The 22,536-nt window shown below is 39.4% G+C and overlaps 1 protein-coding gene across 3 annotated transcripts in view; it reads right to left on the bottom strand.

The window, feature by feature from the left end:
- EFR3A (EFR3 homolog A) overlaps positions 1-22,536 on the bottom strand; it is a 105,463-nt gene that overhangs the window by 44,271 nt on the left and 38,656 nt on the right. For all 3 annotated transcript variants that reach the window (XM_019459830.2, XM_019459829.2, XM_019459831.2), the window contains 7 exons: positions 18,202-18,329; positions 16,574-16,724; positions 13,830-13,951; positions 8,976-9,125; positions 8,271-8,408; positions 5,408-5,486; positions 913-1,048 (listed from right to left, as the gene is read on the bottom strand). In XM_019459830.2, coding sequence (XP_019315375.2) covers positions 913-1,048; positions 5,408-5,486; positions 8,271-8,408; positions 8,976-9,125; positions 13,830-13,951; positions 16,574-16,724; positions 18,202-18,329 — 904 coding nt within the window. The remainder of the gene's footprint in view (positions 1-912; positions 1,049-5,407; positions 5,487-8,270; positions 8,409-8,975; positions 9,126-13,829; positions 13,952-16,573; positions 16,725-18,201; positions 18,330-22,536) is intronic.

The following is a 22,536-nucleotide window of genomic DNA, read 5'->3' as shown; positions in this document are numbered from 1 at the left end:
CTCCCTAGCTGACACTGAACGAGCATTAGAGTTTTTGAGTAGCAAATGTATTTCTACTTTGACTTTGAAGCAACGAAACCATAACCAGATTCTCCTTCTAACTTCAGTAATTCTACTATGGACTCTTCCATTCTTCAAATGACATGACCTGTCCCTTCTCCTTATTACCCCTGTAGTCAGTCGGTTATTGAATCCTGTTTACATTCCCGTTCCTGTGCTGCCCTCCAAGGTCAAGTTCTTTCCCTAGTGCCTACAATGATGACAACCACCTGTTATTTCCAAAGTGCCCTACGTTTTGCAGCCAGATGATCTATCCTATTACATATCTTTGATGATTACAGTAATTCTCTTAAGAGTATCAATCAACGGTATAATTATGTCCACGACCTGGCCACAACGTTAAAGCAACTTCTCTGACTTCCTCCATGCTACCACACATTCTAGCCAAACGGGCTACATAAGATTTTGCTCTTACCAACCTGTTTTCCATTCCTGGTTTGCATTCTGGTTTTCTTACTGTATGTGAACAAATTCTGCCTTGAATTATAGCCTTAGAGAGAGTTGTCTAACTCCAAGTAAACCATAAGTGTCTTAAACCTAGATCCTCCCAAACGTGTAACATATAATTGGTTTTCAAAAATCTTTATTAGAAAAAAGGAAGAAGGGAAGGAGAAGCTGATATGGAGGAAAATGCTCGCATGTACACTAAAGAAGTCTGAGAATCATGCGACCCCAAAATTTCAAGAGAAATTACAGCACATTTAAAAACATTAAAAAAAACACATTAAGGTATTTTTAAAGAGTCTTCCATACACTGCTATACCTACTAAAAAAACCTCTGGAACAGATTAATGCATTAATTTTTTTATTTGAGCTTTTTGTTTTTTTTGGGTTTTTTTGGTGGACACTCACCTATGGAACCTTTGGCAGCAATGGCAACAGCCTCTAATAGAACCTGAATGATACCTGCTCGGACCCGTGGAGAATCTTTTTTACGAGCATCAAGGTGTCCTAGAATTTCCTGAATTACGTGGTGAGAATACTGAGCCTAAAAGAAGCAAAATAGTATAGAAAAACGTATGAGCAGTTATACGCACACTGGCGGAATTCTCAAAGAGTGAAAAACCATGTGACACTTAAATCTCCAATTACAGGAGGCTGGGACTTGTGTTACGAAACAATATGGAGCCATTAAAAACCATGCTTTTTAAGAACAAACAGGGATACCGGAAAATATTTATAATACCCTGGATGAAAAAAACAAGTTGCAAAATACTATGCTTAATCAAATTTAATGTTTCTTTAAAAATACATAGAGAACTAGAATTATAGACACCTAAATATCAACAGTAGCCAGGATTCATGAGAGGTTTTTATTCTCTTCATACTTCTCTGTAATTTCAAAGGCATTTATATACTCTTATAATCTGACAATAGGACAAATACAGTATTTAAAAATAAACAAGATTATGACATTTATAGCACTTTTCTCTTACCCAAACTCGATAAATATTATTTCTCCTTATGGATATCTAATGCTAAACAGTCAAAACTTCCATCTCATCAAAAGCCAGTATCAAAAGGAAAATGTTATCAATGTACACATGATTAACTTTAAATCCAGGAGATATCAGAAGCTTTGCGATTTATAATTTACAAAGGAAATTTTATCACAGATAAATCTGATCAATCACAATGAATGCTACTGGGACTTAAATCTAAAATAGAATATATAGAAAGTGTTTAACTACATACTCTTCGATTTCTTTTTTTTTTTGTTTAACAGAGTAGCAAAGCTGTGTTTTTTAAATTAATAACTATACCCAGGAGTCATGAGTGGGTCTACCGCCAAGTTGTAAAAAAACAAAAACAAACAAATAAAAAGGACTATGGCCCTGAATCTCCTGGTCTGTGTTTGCCTTCTGATAGGCGTCACCACTCTCTGAATTTTCAGACTGCTCACCTTTTCCTCCTTTGGAATGGGTGGTTTTATACTAATAAGCAGTATTGTGTTAGCCCCACATTATGGCTACTCTGCTCAAAAGCAAAAAACAAAACAAACAAAACAAAACAAAAAAACTTCTTCATCTCTATCAATAAAACCGAATTCGTCTCCGAGTATTTCTGGCATTTCTGTCACAACACATCTACTTTTACAACAACCCAAGGTAAACATTTTCACCTTTACTTTTTGCTATGTTAAAACAGGAACGCCAAAACTTACGCAAAACACAAAAGTGAACTTCTCACACGGGAAGCTGGGTGCTTCTGACGCGTGAAGCTCACTCAAGTAAGAGTTTGTCTTATAAACAGGACGGCAATTTGATCTGTCCAAACCCGGACACTTCAGAGAGTGAGTGAGTATTAATCACCACATACAGCGGGGCTATTCTAAGCAAAGCCAAGCGAAGCACCTGTTCACAACCGCTTGCGAACACCACCTTGGAAAAGGAGCACAAACAGCAATGCGGTGGACTACACTTCGCGTCGTAAGTTTCTGACGCTGGTTTACTGGGCTATCGCGTACCTGCCGCACAACTCACCTCACGGGGAATTTTAAAACAATATTAACGTATGAGTAGCTTTAAGAAGCAACAGGATAGAGTGGCTAAGTGTGTCAGATTTGCCCAAATTCAAATTCAGCCTCCATCACTTTATACCTTAATAGCTTATAACTTAAGAGAGGACTACTTTGGGGCACCTACGTCCGGGGGCTGGGGTGGCCTAGTGAGCGTCCGACTCCTGATTTCGGCTCCGGTCATGATCTCACGTTCGTGAGATTCAGCCCTGTGACGGGCTGCGGGTTATGCATGGACGGCGCGGAGCCTGCTTGGGATTCTCTGTCTCTGCCCTCCCCCACTTGTGCGCCCACACTTGCTCGCTCCTTCTCTCAAACTTTAAGCAAAAAAGAGAGAGGACTACTTCACCTCTCCGTACCTCAGTTTTCCTCACCCACAATATTCAGAAAATAAAAACAGTTATTTCATAGGATTGTTGTGGCACTTAAATGAGTTTGTTTGTGTAAAGAACCTAAAATTGTGTCTATCACAGGAAACGTGCTCAATCTAGCCACTACCACCATTTAATCGGTGACTCGTGGGATCACATATTATTACAACATTAAGCATAACAATAATGACAACAGAAAACACTTGATTCAGAAGCAGGTGCCAGGCACTGTTCTAAACACCGGATGTGTGTTATCACATTTTATCCACACCAGGAAGCAGCCAAACGCAATCACTCGGCGCACTTTGCGGCGCGAGTGAAGCAGGTCACACAGAAACGCTAAGGAGGCCGAGCTGTGGATCTTGGTCCAACTTCAGGGCCTGGTTCTTAATCACCACATCTTATTACCTTGAACAAGTCAATTTAGAACAGAAGATGAGCTTTAAATATTCTCCCTTTACTACAAATGTCCTATTATATGTGAAACTATTTGAAACTACGTCTATTGTAACCCCTTAAGAATATGAACTCTGGTCAGACTAGCTAGTTTAATATTTTACGGAAAGAGTTTGAAATGTCACCTAAGAATGATTCCTATAAACAATTCTAAGGTAAACAGCAATGAAAACAATTTTACCAGAAGTTTTAATTATATCAGGATAGTTTTATTAAACAAATTCCCATTCTACTAGGTACGACCATTTAATTTTTGATTAATGGACTTCATAAAACATATGCTATACTTCCGGCTATTTCCAAAAATATGCTGCGGGTCAGCAGTTTCTTAACATTTAATCAGCAAGTGTTCATTGAATTCCCTAAGTTTTTTTCACTTTATTAATTTACTTCTTGCAAAAAACAATTTAATAACAAAATGTGAACGAGGAGGGCAAATGAAGAAATACAAGACTACAAAAGACAGGAGAATAGTCTTAATTACGTCCACAGATTGTCAGATCAACTTCTAACCTACTAAGTAATTAAATTAAAAAAAATCTCAAAAGTTCTGATAAGGGGCGCCTGGGTGGCTCAGTTGGGTAAGCGTCCAACTCTTGATTTCAGCTCAGGTCATGATTTCACAGTTTGTGAGTTCAAGCCCCACATCGGGCTCTGCGCTGACCGTGCACAGCCTGCTTAGAATCCTCACTCTCCCTCTCTCTCTGCCCCTCCCCTGCTCTCTCTCAAAATAAATAAACTTTAAAAAATAAATAAATAAATAAAATAATAAAATGTTACAAGAAAGTTCTCACAAGATGGAAAAAACACTATGTGGGGCAATGGATCTTGAATAAACTACAGCGGTAATCATTTTACAATATATACGTATACCCAATCGTTATGTTGTGTACCTTAAACTTACACAATGTTATATATCAATTACAACCCAATAAAAGCAGAAAATAAATTTTTAAAATTATCCTACCACACCCCAACCAGCTTTATTGTAACTACCACTTACCGAAAACTCACATTTGGAATGCTAACTTTAACTTCATGGTTGGTTGATTTAGACCAAAACTTGTGGAACAGAATGGCCACAGTTTCAATCCTGACCTCACTTTCTACCTGCGTGCCCGTGGGTGAGGTATCTGACCTCTCGAAAGATTAGTTCTCTGATCTGCGAAGGCGGGATAGTAACAATACCTACTGCTGTACAAAATGAGGATCAAAGGACAGCACATAGGTTACTGGCAGAGTCACAGGACACAGTACAGCCAGCACTTCATAAATGGTACTTCTATTTTAAAATATAAATGAATTATTCGGTGCCTGAATATAAGTTTTGTTTGTTTCAGAAACGAGAAACCTAGAACTCAGAGGGACTGAATAATTTGCCCAAGTTCACACGACCAGTAAAGAGCACATCTAGGATGCAAATATTCGTATGACCTACAGTAAAAGCTATGCTGCTTCTTACTACCGTATCTCCTTTGAATTAAGGGTGACTTTTTAAAACAGAAAAAAAATGCGGATTGTGTAAAAAATAAAAAAAAAGACTTAAAATCCCCACTTGAATTAACAGCTACCTGGGTCTGTTCAGGTTTTGGGGAAATCTAAGGTGTAGTCCTCTGCAGTCGAGTCGAGTGTCTCATCGTCAGGTTCTATAAAGGCTGGAGGAGTTGATACATGCACTATCCTAACAGTATAAACTCAATAAATGTTAGTGATTATTACCAGCTATATGCTGCTGTGATGAATTTCAATTCCATTACCAGTTTATCAGTGAAACATAAATACACAATATATTTAAATATACGCACCATAAACATCATCACAAGATATGTTACTTTTTATTAAATATCTTTTCATCTTGACAAATAAGAAAATAAGTGGTAAATTAAAATGAGACAAAAAACGAAACTAAGAACATGTTGTATACCTACCTCTAATGGTATGCTTATCAATACAAAAACAAAATTACTTACATAAATATGATAAATACTTAACCAATTCTTACCTGAATGGAATACATTATAATTTTAAAGCAGTGAACTGCAAATTCATTGGGATCCCATAGTTTGTGATGGTCTAAATGCCTGTAATTAAAGAAAGTCAGTTTAAGAGTTTTTTTTGATTCTGCTTTCTTCCTCTAGAAGCTGACAATATGCAAAGCTTATCATAAGAATACTATCTAAAAGAAAGTTCACGTCTCCATTTTCAGAAATATGATACATTTTCCCCAACTGCCAGATCCTTTCATAAAACAACAACAATAAAAGGCTGGAATATAGGACTCTGAAATACCTAGATGAGCTGGCAAGAAAGGAAAGTCCCTCAGTTCAAACCCCGCAGAAGGCAAGAATCTGGAGAGGTTAGGTTACAGTGAAGTCAGCAGCTGTCCTAGGTGTATCCTAGATCTCTGGTGGCTGACGGCCAGTGACGTAAAGGGTTATATACACAGGAGACCGGAGAGCAAGCTTAGGGCCCACTCAGGAAAGACAAGCCATTAGACCAGAAATCCCTGCATCATTTTAGGACCCCTAAATGATGACAGCCTCAGGGAACTTTCTGTTGTAGAAAACTATCGAGAAACTAGCACGCATTGGCCTTGGCTCTGAGGGGAACCATAGAATTCTCTCCCAAGAATTCAACCATACACCCAGTACTCAGGCTTTCACTGTGGTTTACCAGAATTCACGATATCCATGTGGATCAAAAAACTGAGGGATGTAGTTCAAAGTGATGCCTGCAGAACACCTGTGCCTGTGCCTTCAGCAGAAGCAAAATAAAGCCTCTTATGGAGGAAACACCACAAATCCAGGCTTCAAAGAAGTCCCACAAATAAAAGTTACATTGAATGTGAGCTCAAACTTAGGATTTCAAGAGCCACTTTGAAGGAGAGGCAGAGTCTCATCTTTGAGGACTGGAGGTATCACTGGAATTAATGGATTCGAAATTTAAAATAAGTTCACTTTTAGGATGAAAGAGTAAAAAAAAAAAAAAAAAGGTGACAAAAATTTGACAACTGAATAAAACTCTACCAAAGATGACAGGCAGATTTGAAAAAAAAAAAACAACCAAATACAACATTCATTTATAAAAGATACAGGGCCAAACTAGAAACTAAATACCAGTTTAAACAGCAAATTAGGCAGGAAGAGAGAATTCGTGAGTAAATCTGGAAAAGTACCTTAGAACACAGCACAGAGAAGCAAAGGAATGAATGATGCGTTAGAGAGCTCAGGAGCCAGGAAGTAAAAAGGGAGAAGACCTAAAACAACTACGGCTCAGGTCATGATCTCGAGGTTTCTGGGTTTGGGCCTCACATAGGGCTCTGTGCTGACAGCTCGGAGCCTGGAGCCTGCTTAGGATTCTGTGTCTCCCTCCCTCTCTCTGCCCCTCTCCCACTCGCGTGCACTCTCTCTCTCTCTCTCTTTCTCAAAAATAAACATTTAAAAAAAATTAAAAAAAAAAAAAAAAGATTCTCTGCCTCTCCCCTGTGCACACACGTGTGCATGAGAGCACTCTCTCAAAATAAACTTAAAAAAAAAGTTTGCTGAAGACGAGGACAGTTTTATTTATGTATCTATTCCCCCAAATACATGGTATCTTAGGCATTTACTATTTAATTAGCTAATTAATAGCTAATATATAATTAACATTTAATTAAAAACTTAATTAGCTAACATTTGATCAGGATTTAAGTCCACTAAGTTCTACATACTAAAAATAAACCCCACTTCAGGTTACCCAACTCAAGTACAGTTAATTTAGTAGCTTCTTCTACAATCACTCTCTAGATTTTTAAGGTCTTATAGATTACCTCTCACTTAACAAGAGTATTAACATAAAAACCAGAATTCCGTTATTAAATCAGCATGTCTGGATACTGAACAATAAATCTGCCTTTAGTTACAGCTGACATCATTTTGATTATTTCCTCAGTAGCATTTCCATATGTCCACAGAGTCATTAAACACAAAATCTCAATTTTTCTTTTTCAGGCAGTGGAAGAATCAGAGATCCCTTTGGAAATCTAATGATTCTATGATTTTTAGTACAATTTCGTGGTTTATAGACTCTTATTAACTAAAGCTCAACTTTAACCTAAATATTTGCCTTTAATAAAGAATTCCATGTGTTCCAGTAGTCTGTATAATGTCTAATACCATAGTCTAATCGGTAGTCAAATAATGTCTGTGAAGACATTATTAGTTGGGAAGGGAAAAGGATGAGGCAAACGATGAACAAAAGACTAGCAAACACGGCCAGAAATTACACAGCCTATTATACAGTCGATCTATCATCTGATGACCGTACGAAGGCTTGACAAGGCCTAAGCGATAATGTTTCTGTGGAGAAACTCAAAGTTCACACGTGTATTTTCCCTGGGGGGAGAGTCTAAGTGCCCATGAGATATTTAATAGTCCTGCTCTGACCAGTCACCAGGTGTAAGATGAAATTTAGAGAAGAGCACGTGCACTAAGGCAATCCAGCCCCGGGAAAAAGCAAGCCACGAAACAGAACCAGGGACTAGGAAAAATGACCACAGAAGTTACTAAAAAGAGGTACATCACATTTGGACACTGCTGAATATTTTACTCTGCATATGCATCTCAAGGCCTGGGAGAAAAATTCACAACGAATGATGCATATGACATCACGCACTGACTGGATTTCATTTTTCAGGGGAGAGGCTGGTACAGTGCTGGAACGGCACTCAAAAATACGGCGGCCGACTCACGCCTATACCCCTCCCACAGTGCTACACTTTCCACCAGTAACGCACTCATGCCAGCAAAATGTGTCCTCTGTAAGCGAATTAGCACAGAATTGACACGGCACGATCACAAATAACCAGGACAATATCAACTCCTTACGCAAAAACTGGTCTAACAGCGTTATTCATATTCCCAAAAGTCGCTCGACCCAGCAGCTCCCTGAAGCAGTTTTCAGCCAGCACGGCAGGGTTCTCTTCTTTGTCAGCAGCAGAAGGAGAAGGAGGAGGGCCTATGCGACTGGAGGAGAAAAGGAGAAATGAAGAAAACCGTATGCAAGAATTCCGACACTAGTTGTAACAGCTAACAGACTTGAGTCCTCGGCAACGTGCAAATGTCTTCTCTGTATCCCCAAATATCTTAGAAGAATAAAGGAAATAAACCCAGCCTAACCTTTTGTTTAAAATGGTGAATAGCGGTTATTGTTACCATTATTATTTTGGTTAGATCTAACCCCCTTAGACCATCCTGGGGGTCTACAAAATAACAGATGTTCGGCTAGAACTTCTACTTCTCACACTTGCAGCTGTTAGTACGACTGGATGCTCAATAATAAGCAGCAAGTGTAAATTTATTCTAAAAGAAAGAAAACCTTAAGTGTATGAGTAATAATCTGTGGTCCACTAAGCCTAATGTGATCACTAAAGATGAGTAATTTTTCGAAAGAGCACATATTTAAACTCCCTCACATTTATGAGACCACTCTTTATGTAACACTAAAGACACAACTTTCTTATCGGGCAAGCAAGCACACATGCACATGTACAAAAGTAACACACCCTCAACCTGAAAATCTTTATTAAATACCTGTCAACCTCTTCTATCTTCTGCATGTTAAATAACAGGGACGGAACAATTTTGTCCATGTGCTGGGGTTCCCAAATGGTAGCCCGAAGTTCATCATTAACTGTTTTGCGAACCACTCCCTGAATACCCCTGATTCCAGCAATTCGGATTCTACAAAAAAGAAAAAAAAAATGAGTCATGAAAAAAATGATTTCTTTTTAACATTTTAAAGTTTATTTATTTGAGGGGGGGGGAGAGAGAGAGAGAGAGAGAGAGAGCGAGAGCGAGAGTGCATGGGGAAGGGGCAGAGAGGGAGAAAGAGAATCCCAAGCAGGCTCCTTGCAGGAGCTCCTTGCAGGCACCTCCCAAAAAAGTTATTTAAATAAGTCTGCTCTGGCTGTCTAGTTAAAAGAATCAAAACCAAGTAAATATTATCTCAAGTCAACAAAATGAAAAATAATACAATCAATCTAAAAAATTAAAATCTCAAAAATCTAAGACAGAGGTATGGCAGTTCCAAAAAAGATTTACTTTATTTTTTTGTTTTTTTTTAATTTACTAATGTAATGTCTAGCCCCAACGCAGGGCTCGAACTCACAACCCCAAGATCAAAAGTCTCGTGCCCTACCAACTGAGCCAGCCAGGCACCCCAAGATTCACTTTGAATAACATCTTTTTAAAATCTGCACTTAAGTTTAAAGGGACTATAAGATATACTAATATCAAGTCTATGTATTATTTTTCAATAAAAAAGAATGCAATCAAAAAGCATTAGGCCTTCCTAAGGGACAACAATAATCCAAACTAATGTGAACTAGATTCTTTTCCTTTTTTGCCTAGAAATCTCAGAAGCTGAGTGAAAACAGGATTTCTCTCTTCCCGAACACCCTTCAGCGCTTCCTCAGACCTGTTCAGGGTTTCTCCCAAAGGGCCTCTCCCTTCCTGCAGTCCAGGGAGATAGAGAACTAAGCTGGTTCCCATAAAGGTATTGTGACACATGAGAGCTATCATGACACGAGTACAAACAGCTCAGCCATTTTAAACACATCCCGTCCATGGGTGACTGAAGATCTACCCACACAGTGCGAGATGGCTGCCTTCCCTTCCCCTCCCCACCCACAACCCTCAACTTCCTCAAGCTCTTCCTCACTCTTATTTATTTTTTTAATCCTATTGGGGGCACCTGGATGGCTCAGTAGACTGAGTTTGGCTCAGGTCATGATCTCACCATTTGTGAGCTGGAGCCCCACATCGGGCTCTGCGCTGACAAAGTGAAGCCTGCTGGGATCCTCTCTCCCTCTCTCTCCACCCCCTCTCCCGCTTGCACTCTCTCCGTCTCAAATAAATGTTAAAAAAAAAAAAAAAAAAAAAGCCTTTAGATTTAAGAATGAGAAGAAAAATGACTAGAAAATAGGATACAAAAGCTGAGGAGGAAAAATCTCACAAACAGTGCTAACCTGGTCACCCAACTGCTCAAAAACAACTTCCTTTGGGCCCAGTCTGACTGTTATTTACTTCCTTTTTTGCTACTACTGGAAATACTCATCAACAGAGATTTATTCAGCTCAGTCAGCAGTCTTCCAAAAGCTGTAGGTTTTAAAGAATGAAAGATACCGGGAAGGGGGTGACCACGCTTTACAAAGCCATGGGGATATAACACAGGCATTCAGGAATGGCAGATGGAGAACAGGATACTGAACAGATAAGAGAGTGAACAGGAGACATAAAGACAGATTTTGCCAGGGTGCCTGGGTGGCTCAGTCAGTTGAGCGTCCGACTTTGGCTCAGGTCATGATCTCAAGGTCTGTGAGTTCAAGCCCCGCATCGGGCTCTGTGCTGACAGCTTGGAGCCTGGAGCCTGCTTCGGATTTTGTGTACTCCCCTCTCTCTGCACCTCTCCTGCTCACTCTCCGCCCCCAAAATAAATAAAACATTTTTTTTTATTAAAAAAAAAAAGACAGGGGCGCCTGGGTGGCGCAGTCGGTTAAGCATCCGACTTCAGCCAGGTCACGATCTCGCGGTCCGTGAGTTCGAGCCCCGCGTCAGGCTCTGGGCTGATGGCTCGGAGCCTGGAGCCTGTTTCCGATTCTGTGTCTCCCTCTCTCTCTGCCCCTCCCCCGTTCATGCTCTGTCTCTCTCTGTCCCAAAAATAAAAAAAAAATAAAAAAAAAAAAAAGTTGAAAAAAAAAAAAAAAAGACAGATTTTGCCTATTTCAAAGCTGTACCTACACATGCCACTCTCTAAAACAAAGTCCCGAGAGACTCTTACAGAGCTACGACAAGTGGGCAAGCCCAGCATTACTACCACAGTGTCTGCTTTGTGTGCCTGCCGCTACCCGCCCCCCCCCCCCCCGCTGATGAGAAGACCGAGCAAAGGTGGGACAGAGCACAGCAACAAACAGGACGCCAGGAGGAGGGGGGGTCGGTGCCTCGTGACACAGCAAGACCCAGCAGATGGCGATGCCCTTATTCAAAGGAGGCGTCTACAGCTACACAGCTGGCCTCCCATTCGGATCTAGATCTGGCCTAACCAGCCATGACCTTAAAGGAATTTTATAGGTTCCCTATCAGTAAAATAGAACTTGCCTGGGGCACAGGAATGTTATAAGGATATAAATGAGCTCATTCACATACCGTGTTTAGCCGATAAAATGTTAAGTAAATTGGCACACGGTAGTTACCCGGTAAGTGTTAGCTGCCCCTACTACTAATCATCATTTTGATGACGATGATGATGATTGCACCCTTAACTGAAGGTTGCTCAGGAAATTAGAGCTTACGATTATGATGTACAACTTTACAGGTGGGAACCATTTCTACAAGGCAAATATCTTAAGAAAATCCTGAGTGTTCAGCCCCATACTCTAGCCCCCCTGAATTCTATTTGATACAGTTTTGCTAAAAATAAAGGAAATTATAAGTAACTACACGAGAAGCTGAATAGGAATACTAATATGCCTAAAAAAAACCTAAAAAAGTAAAAAGGACTTTTACTTGCGGCAAAAAAAAAAAAAAAAAAAAAATCAAACCCTGTTTCAGGATTCAAACGGAATGTCACTGTGGAATTTCAAATATCATATAATTCTGGAAAGACCCAGAATTAGAAAAATGTACCCCAAGGCTTTTCACTTGTATTTACAAAACTTCAAATTTCTTTTTGTAAATATTAAAGAAAAATGTTATGTGAAAATATGTTCACAAGACAAAATCTTTCACTAGGGGGCAGTAAATACTTAAAAATAAGACACCATAAATAATAAATTTTTGAACTTCTTAAATGTACCCTTTCATAAATATTATGGATATCACAAACACATTTCACCTAGTTTATATGTAAAATTCACTTCAACCAAAATTTGAGAAATGTCTGTGTAGAGGTTACTAATATTTATAATACCAAACCAAAAAAATTCTGCATTATGCAAATTTACTTTATTTTAAAAGAAAACAAAATGGGCAAAATCTTGAAAAAAAGCGTCCTTTTCTTTAGCCAATCTATAACTTTTTGCCCCATTAACAAGTTAATGTCAGTCTCTGAGAACAGGGACAAATTTTATAAAACACTTTTTAAATGTCCTTCATCAGGTAGAAAAAAAAAAAAGATTTTAATCATGGTTGGAAGAAAGAGGAAATTAACAAGACGATTACTGTTATCTCTACCTTTCTAAGGCTTTACACTCCTAATAAAGGTATAGCAGCAACTTTAAATGGCCAATACTAAACTGAGGAAGAATTACACATACAGTGTGTCAGACAGCATGTTTGTATCTGATAAGAGCTATTAAATCACCTCAGCTTTCTTTCTCCAAGTTAAAATAACTTCTCACATTTGTTTTGGTTTGTGTAAACAATATAGCATGCACACTAAAAGCTAGTTCCTTATATTTTCACACACTCACTTATTTTAAAAGTAAAAATTACAATCGAGCTGAATCTTGACTATAAACTGCCTATAATAACTGTCTGAATTCGGGTTAGTCTGTATCAGTGTAGTATGGTAAAGCTCAAACTACTTTATGTATTTACCAAGGTCATTTTGATTGTAATTATTAACTTTAAAGCTTCTCATTTCCACATAAATATCAATCTATAGACTGTGTTTGTAGAGAAGTATTTGATTCCAGGTTACTAGGAAGTATCTAGAAGAAATGTTTAAAAACACCCAAATCGGTTGTTATGATAACTTCAGACTGACAACATTCAGTAACAGACATTCATTCATTCAGTTCACTTATGTATTCCTTCAAACAGTACTCATCGAGAGCCCCTTGTGTGCTCAGCACTATGCAAAGTGCTAGTGATAGAACAGCCCTCAAAGCAAGGACTCCGTCCTCCTGGAATTCATACTCTATGGAGGAACAGAAACCGAGATGAAAAGAAGAGAAAAGAGGAACCAGGAATGGGATGGGAGGGTTGATATTTAGTAAGTAAAAGGTAAGCAGGGGAGGACTCTCCTGAGGAGGTGACATGTGGGCAGGAAGCTGAGCAAAGTAGGGTGGACAGCCCCATGGGTAGCCGGGGTATCATTCGAGGCAGAGACCACTTAGTCCAAAGGCCCTGAAGGGGAACTGCGCCCGATGTGTTCAAGAACAGCAAAGACACCACTGGTTGGATTAGGGCAAAAGGAACAAGAAATGATGATGGGATGGCAGGGGAGGGGGGAAAGGGCATTCCAGGTGACAGGGAAGACTGCGAAGTTTACTCTGAGTTGAGAAACCACTCTTTCCACCCAATCCTTCAAACAGCCACAGAAAGTCATATTTTAGGAAAAAAGCATGTATAGAATTTTCCCACTTCCTTTGGTAATCATTATGAAATATACACACACAGTACTCATCAATAAACCACTCCCTATGTCCCAGAGTAAATACATACTCTGTTCGTATTTCTGGATCACTATGACAGGAATGACACATGGCACTGAAGCGAGATACAAAAAAGTCGTAACGTCGGTGATAGGACGGTGTGTCTTCTTCGATATTTGCAAATTTGACAAACTAAAAAACAAAACAATAATATAAACATGTTATCACCTTTTTGAAAGTATGGAACACATTTACTTTCATCCAATATTTGTTACGTTAACAAGAACTATCCAAGTAAGTAGCAAATGATATAAAATCTCACAAGTGCCACATACATACAAAAGGAATTTTTTTTAACTTTATTATTTATTTTGAAAGAGAGAGAGTGCAGGAAGGCCAGGAGGAGAGGAAGAGAGACAGAATACCAAATAGGCTCTGTATGGACAGCACAGAGCCAGACCCAGGGCTCAATCTCACCAACTGCAACATCATGACCTGAGATCATAACCTGAGCCGAAACAGAGAGTCGAACGCCTAACCACCTGAGCCACCAAGGCGCCTCTATTCTGGCTCAGGTCATGATCTCGCAGTTTGTGAGTTTGAGCCCCGCGTCGGGCTCTGTGCTGACAGCTCAGAGCCTGGAGCCTGCTTCGGATTCGGTGTCTCTCTCTCTGCCCCTCCCCTGCTTGTGCTCTGTCTCTCTCTCCAGAATAAATAAACATTAGAAACAGAAAATTAAAAATTAAATTAAATTAAAATTAAAAGTTCCTTTTGGAGGCGCTGCGGTGGCTCAGCCAGTTAAGTGTCCAATTCTTGGTTTCGGCTCAGGTCATGATCTTGCAATTCGTGGGTTCGAGTCTCACGTCAGGCTCTACACTCACAGCACAGAGCCTGCTTGGGAATCTTTCTCTGCCTCTCTCTGTCCCTCCCCTGCTCGTGTTCTCTCTCAAAAATAAACTTAAAAAAAAAAAAAAAAAAAAAAAGGAAATTTTTAATAAACTTTAGAAAATCAGGAATATAGCATTATAAGTATTAAATTTAACTTTTTAATCCAGTTTGAGTGAGCCCAGTCTCTGACAGAAGGAAAGGTCTTCCTCTAAAGCTCTTCTACATTTCCTAGATACAGACAGTGCTTCAATGATAACCTCAGTTGGGCCTAACCAAACCTGCAGAAAATTTTACTCCTTAATCATGGACACCAAGTCTTCCTTGACAGTTGTGACATAACACCTGCATGAGTAATACTTATACCAATTAGATGAGTCAAGGAAAGGGAACATAAACTGAAAGAAATGTACACTCAACAGAGAAGAAAAGTACTGAGATGGTAAAATTTATTCTACCTCCTTTCTAGACATGAAAAAAAAAAAATCTATGTATTTGGGAAGTTTTAAATATCCTACATGTTCACAGACCTGGCCCTAAGGTTCCTTATTGTGTACTTTGTTTTCTCATTAACTTTCCAGTCACTCAGTGATGTGTTACTTCTGGGTACTAGACCGCCCAAAGCAACACTGTGACTTTACTGACAAATTTAAATATATATGAACACCTGCCAGGATACAGACTGATGGCTCGAAAGGCTGTCACCAAAAGAATTATTCAACCAGATTTACCAACACTTTCCTGAAAACTAAACTGAAATAAGAATAGAACAGATGTGAGAAAATGAAATGATACCAAGGCATTTCTAAATTAATTCTGCCGGAGCTAAGTCACCAGTCTTAAATGCTAATTTTATGATTCATATTATCTAGAAAAGGGCCACAAATACTACTCCTCGTTGCGATTAAACAGACATTCATTACCTACTCTGTGCCAGGGACTGTGCTAGGTGGTTCACACAAGTTCCCGTTTAATCATTCAAACAGCCCCATGAGAAGGTATCCTTCTCCCCATCTTACAGACAGCAACACTGAAATTCAAGAGGTGAAATCATTTGTCCACACTGACATTAAGTGGTGACGCAGGCATTGGTGGGTAGGGGTCGGACTCCAATTTTCAAGATTCTCACACTACACACTGGCTGCGTGATGTTCCAGAAAAGATTAAACTGAGTATTTATATTTTTCATAAAAATAAACCTTAAATTACATCAGGAAATGTTAAAAAAAATCTAAGTGGGAAAAAAACCACACAAAGTCTATCTATAACATGTTCCCCACTTTCTAATACATATTTTAAAAAAAGAAAAAGACTGAAGGATTACTTCCGGAAACTGGAATTACAAACGTCTTGTTTACTCTTTCATATTTTCTTAACTTTCCACATTTGCTACGATAAGCGTATCACTTTAAATAAATCAGAAATTGTTTAAATGACCATTCAAAAGTTGAATGTTCTGGAAAATTTTTAGAAGGAGAAACTTCATTCTCTTTCCATTTATTGCAAGTCACAAGTTAGAGCACAGACCAAGCGGCCATTGACATAAGCAGCTCCTGCTGCCTTTGAGTATAAGGAACTTTTACGACTTTATGGCCAAAAGATTTCCCAATGCTCTTTACGATCAGGTGGTAGTGCAGGTTTCACAAGGAGCAACAAAAAAGATAGAGACGGTGCTATTTCTTTTCTTTTTTCTTTTTTTTAAGATTTTATTTTTTAAAAGTCTCCATACCCTCCCTGGGGCTCCAACACACACGCCGAGATGAAGAGTCACATGCTCCGCCCACTGAGCCAGTGTCCTAATCCTCCACATCTGTGCTGTCTGTCCCACCGCCCTGACCAGAGCAGGTGTCTTTCCCAGGCAAAAACATTCTAAGAGACCAATTCTCAATATGCTTATTAATCTGAAAGTTAGAGAATAGTTTTACTCACAGAATTTGTTCCAAGCACTTGAAGCTTTGGTTCCCCGGATTCTAGCAGCTTTGCTACCATATGCAGAAAGCTTTCTACAAATGGCTTGATGCTTTGAGAATGGCAAGCCATCAGAAGTTGGTCCAAGGCTTCCATAGCAATTAAAACATACCTAAATAGAAGAGAAGAATAATGTCAGAGCATTTCTAGCTCTCCAAATTCTCCTAGGTGCTCTTTACTGGAATAATTAAATGTAAATGCGCAGGACAGAGAAAGGCAAATTTAGTAGTTTCTAAGTGAAAACTTACTTCTCACAAGTACTAACGATCTTAGATTATACAATAACCCTCATGCTGAAGTATACAAAATGGTACCATTTTCCCTCCTCTCCAAACTCTTCCAGAGCTTCAACATTAGCTTTGTGTACATTTTTCTTTGTAAACATGGACATCTACCATTTTCCAGACTTCTAACCATATTATCTCTGTATCTAACCCAAAATAGTTACTATAAGCAATGTGCCTAAAATTTCCAATATAATCTACTTGTATTTGTAAATGTAAGCGTACAAAAACATTACCAGCAACAACAGAATATCATCAGTAAACAGCTCATAAATTCGACCCTATAATTCATCAGATTTTAAAGCTCATACCAAAAATGAAAATTGACTTTAGATACCTTTGCTTCAATAATTATAGAACTTTTTGTATCAAGACTCACTATAGTGTTCTAAGCAGTTAATAATTTGGAAGCAGAGAAAACCAGTATCACTTGAAGGACGGAGTTCTCTAGAAAACTAGGATCATAAAATGAATATGGAAAACTATTTATAATCCAAACTATCCAAGTTAGTACTGTTCATCCACAGAGACTAGATTAAGAAGGCAGACCTTTATTTACAGGTAGGGATACAGTCAGCACAGTTTCAAATCAGCATGCTTACATACTCTGGACCTTTAATATGTAAGCCTAATGTAGTTCTCATTCATTATCTCCTTTATTATTCCACTGATAGATAAAAATCGGTTGGTTAACAGAATCTTTCTGTTTGTTTCAAATTTAGAGACTGATTTTTAAATTATAATATCGCATCAATACACTAAGAGAGTCAATTTCTACTATCTCCATTAGAGAAATATTAAAATATCAAAAATTAATGGATGTTTAAGCTAAAGGCCACTCCATTAACTTGCATGAGTCTATTCTTAAAACATGACCATCAGGGGGCACCTGGGTGGCTCAGTCGGTTAAGCGGCAGACTTCGGCTCAGGTTATGATCTCACGGTCTGTGAGTTCGAGCCCCGCATGGGGCTCTGTGCTGACAGCTTGCAGCCTGGAGCCTGCTTCTGATTCTGTGTCTCCCTCTCTCTCTCTCCCCCCCACTCACACTGTCTCTCTCAAAAATAAATAGACGTAAAAAAAAATAAAAATAAAAAAAAACAACAACAAAAAAACCCATGACCATCAGGAAAGTAATGAAAGCTGCAAACATCTATATGGGATGACATATTTCCCTGTAAAATATTACAAAGTTTTATCCTCCACAGAGCATCTCTGTGTGACTAGATGACAAAACAATTCATAGCATGATTTAGCCTAGGAAGCATTTTCAGAGATACAGTATTAGCAGCGATTAGTTTTCTTACCCAGAACGATGTCTGACAACATCCCTGCTCAACCTTTCTGCTAAGTAAGAACCAATTCGATCCAACTTCTCTGGAGCAGATACTGCATAAAATGTCAATTTCTCCATGTCTGCTTTAACGAGGCCATCCTAAAAGTTAAGAAGAAGAACGAGGTAAGTAGGCTGTCTACATCTTCATAGATACTTTTTTTATTTCTAAGCATTGCTTGCTTCACATGCCCCCTTCTGGATTTGTGATTAAATCCATCCTTTAGGCTGAACCTTTCTGGCGATAATCTCCTTTTATGGCATTCTGGATACAGAATTCTCAGAAAGTTAAACAAATGTCCCATTTAAGTAGAACATTTAAATATACCTTCGTAAGTGATGAATTACTGTAACACCTTCCTAAATAGAGACTGCTCAACTAACTGCAATATGCAGGGAATGAGATGTATTTTAAAATGGGGAAAGATTTCAAACAAATTTGTTTCGATTTTAAAATTTTACAGTTACGTTAAGTCGATTTTACTCCTTTACAAAGATGACAGTGAACATGTTGCTAAAATGATTCAAAGTTGCTGATATCATTACAAAGCCTTAATTAATAAATGAGAATGTATTAAGGACTGCGTGTTTCTCTGCTCATCCAACATACTAAAAAAAACAAGAGTCCCCTGGTGTGGGATCAGCAAACTTTCGTTTGTCTCTGCCCTCTACAGGGAGACCCAGGCCACAGGTCTGACGGTTCTCCCCACCCTTAGACAACAAATCAATTCTCAGCCTAAACTTTTTAGTCATATATAGCCCAAGAGACTAAGCGTTCCTTAGGACTGTCAGAGGAGGTGGAAAGGAAGACAGAAAAATTATGCTAGGGGCGCCTGGCTGGCTCAGTCAGAAGAGCACGCGACTCTGGATCCCAGAGTCATGAGTTCATGCCCCACATGGGGTGTAGAGGTCACTTAAAAAAAAAAGAATTATGTTAAATGGTGAATCTACAACTAAAAATTTTATAAGTCTGCACTTTCTACTGGCCCCTCCATATTCTCTGGCTTTTTGCCTTACTACTGCTCCATCACCAATGGAGTCAATCCCTCCTATTTTTACCTACTTGGTTGTCCTCAAACTTGCTCCTACGGCCACCTCTCTTCCCTCTCTGACATCAAATGAGCTCCTCTCCTCCTTCGCAGAAGATGGAAGCCATTGGAGTAGAATTTACTGGCAACCCTCCACCCCCGTTTTCTCAGTGCCCTCCAGACCAGTGGTTCTCAACCAGGGAGACTGCACCCCGTGGGGCAATGTCTGGAGACATTTTGGGTTGTCACAGATGGGCAGGGGGTGTACCAGCATTTCGGGTAGAGGCCAGGGATGCTAACAAACATCCCACAATGCACAGGATAGCCCAACAGCAAAGAACTAACTAGATCAGAAGGTCAATAGAACCTGAATTAAGAAACCCTACCCCATGCAAAACAAAAGACCCCTATTTTCAAAGGACTCATCTTAGAGAAACGTTTGCTTATGCTCTGTCTGCCTCATACGGCCCAGGATTTGACTCCATCAGTTAGCCTCTTTCCTGGGTTTTTGTTGTTGTGGTGATTTAAAAAAATTTTTTTAATGGTTATTTGAGAGAGAGAGAGAGAGAGAGAGAGAGAGAGAGAGATCGATCACTAGCGGGGGAGGGGCAGAAAGAAAGGGAGACCGAGAACCACAAACAGGCTCCGTGCTATCAGCACAAGGCCGATGGGCTTGAACTCACCAACCATGAGATCATGACCTGAGCCGAAGTCAGATGCTCAACAGACTAAGCCACCTAGGTGGTCCCTCCTGGTTTTTTGACCTCTCCTTCTGTATTGGTTCCTCCACATCATCAGCTAAATATGACTGCCTCTCATCCATTTTTTTTTTAATCCCTCACTGATTTTATTGAGGAATAATTTATACACAATACTCTACACCCAAGGGACGCGTGGGTAGCTCAGTCAGTTAAGTGGCCGACTCCTGGTTTTGGCTCAGGTCATGATCTCACTTTCGTGGGATCAAGCCCCCCATCAAGCTCTGCTTGGGATTCTCTCTTCCTCTCTCTGTCCCTCCCTGGCGCACTCTCTCTCTCTCTCGCTCTTTCATTCTCTCTCAAAATAAACATTAACATTTTTTAAAATAAGATAAAAAACAAACTACACCCAAGTATATAATTTGAACTATGAGAGTCGTAGATCTATGAAACCACCAGTAAAAAAAAAAAGACACAAAACATTTCTATCATTTGCAGAAGATTCGTCATGTCCTCCTCTGCAGTCCTCCTCCCTCTCCAGGCTACCACTGCTCCGCCTTTTAGCATTATAGAAAGCAGTCTGACTGGTCTGTGGACTCCTGTCACTCAACTCACCTCTGCCTAAGGATGCCTCTCTGACTCACCGGGATGACTCACTCCTACTCATCCTGCAGGTCTCAAAGTCCTCCCAAAAGCCTTCGGGGCGCCCTCCCACCCCCCTCCCAAGCCTGGCTGAGAGGCCCCTCCTGCACGTTCCTTCGGCTCGGCACACTCATCGCTGTGTTCCGTCACTCTGTTTTTCACTCGTGAAGCAGATACTAATCAAGCACTAACCATATCCAGGCACTGTCATGGGCACGAGGGAAGAAAGGGTGAGCCAAGAATTCTATTAACTCATTTAATATCCACGAGACCCTTATAAAATCGGTACTATTTGTAATTTCCATTTCAGGATGAGAAACTGAGGTACTTGCCCAAGATCACATGGCTAATAATGATAAGAAACAGTTTGGTTATTTGTCCCCCTCACTAGATTGCTCTTTGAAGGCAGGGACTGTAACCTGTAGACCCCTGCACTCTGGGCACCTACTGCCTGATCTGTTTTAGACACACAAGATCTTTTTTTGTTGTTGCATAAATTAATAATAACAAATAAGGTCAACTGGGTTATGATTGCCACATGTATGCAAGGTTCATGTAAATTTTTTTAAGTCTCCATTTAAACAAATCTTATTTAATACTTGGCAATCAATCAATCAGTCAATAGCTGGCAAAAATACTCTTTATATAACCATTCTCTACCTGTCATCACTAATCTAATCCATCTATCAGCACTCCCGTGATCAAAAGTCCCTCACTGCCTATGAGGAGTTAAAGCAGACAAAGTAGAAGCCTGGTCTGTCATTCACATTCCTCTATAATCTGGACTCCACCTTATCTTTAGTAACCATATGTCCCAGACTCCTCAAGGAAATGACTTGAATATTCAGTCTATTAAATGACATGTCTGGAATTTCAGATCAGAAATCACGGTCAGCACGATTACCACCCATTACCCTCTGCAATGAGGCTATTTAAACCTTCACTTCAAGGGTCTTCACCTCAAATGTACCCCTTGCTTTCTCCTGCACTCCTCTGTCTTTTCTCTTCAGGCCCCTCACTTGCAACAAAGAGACTAATCTCACTTCTCCAGATGGCATACATCCTTCAAAGCTCAGCAAATCTCATTTCCTCTGAGAATGCTTCCCAGAGACTGCCAACCCACAGCAAAACCTCTCTGCTTGAAAGGCAAAAACTTTAACACCTGTTTTACTTAACATTTTGCTTACTAATTTATGCATTAGGATTTAATATTTAGTATGCTTTTGCTTTATGTCAGTCAATGGATGGAAAGCTATGTAAGGCAGGTACCGTATCATATCTTAGGGCTTTTACCTGCCACAAATTATCCAGGATATCTGGCAGTCAATAGTATGTAACTGATTAACCTCTTCTAAATGGCTGAATGTTTAAATCGATTTCATTAAAATGAGATATCTCATATACCATGAAATATATAAATTAATGTTAAGATCACCACAGGTTTCTGTAATTAGCTACATTTTAATTTTTTTTAAGATTTTTTTTTTTAAATTTTTAAGTGATCTCTGTATGTAACATGGGACTCGACCTAGAACCCCAAGATCAAGAGTCACACGCTCTCCCAACTGAGCCAGCCAGGCACTCTGACTACATTTTAAAGCAAATTTGGGAAATCAAACCCATGTAACATTTTTCTGTTCATATCCATTTAACCCTGGACTAAAGGAAACTTAGAAAATTCAGGACGGTGTCAAACAAAATCATTCAAATATAGTTGCTTTCAAAACTGCAATCTTCCATAATAAAGTTTAACGGTTATAAAAAATTTTAAAGCATTTAAGTAAAAAGAGAACAAACTCTGCCTGGAACATGCTTCCTTTACTTCTCAGTTCTCTTCTGAATACTGAATGGCCAACCCATTTATTCTTTGGATCTTAGTGCAGATTTTATTTCCTGAAGTCCTCTGTTCTCCAAGCCCACGTAGGTATCATTCCGACCTGC

Source organism: Panthera pardus, unplaced genomic scaffold (genome assembly GCF_024362965.1).
Source record: "Panthera pardus isolate Hobbes unplaced genomic scaffold, ASM2436296v1 HiC_scaffold_7, whole genome shotgun sequence".
Taxonomy (NCBI): Eukaryota; Metazoa; Chordata; class Mammalia; order Carnivora; family Felidae; genus Panthera; species Panthera pardus.
The sequence above is the reverse complement of the archived record's forward strand: the minus strand, read 5'-3'. Positions and strand labels throughout refer to the sequence as shown.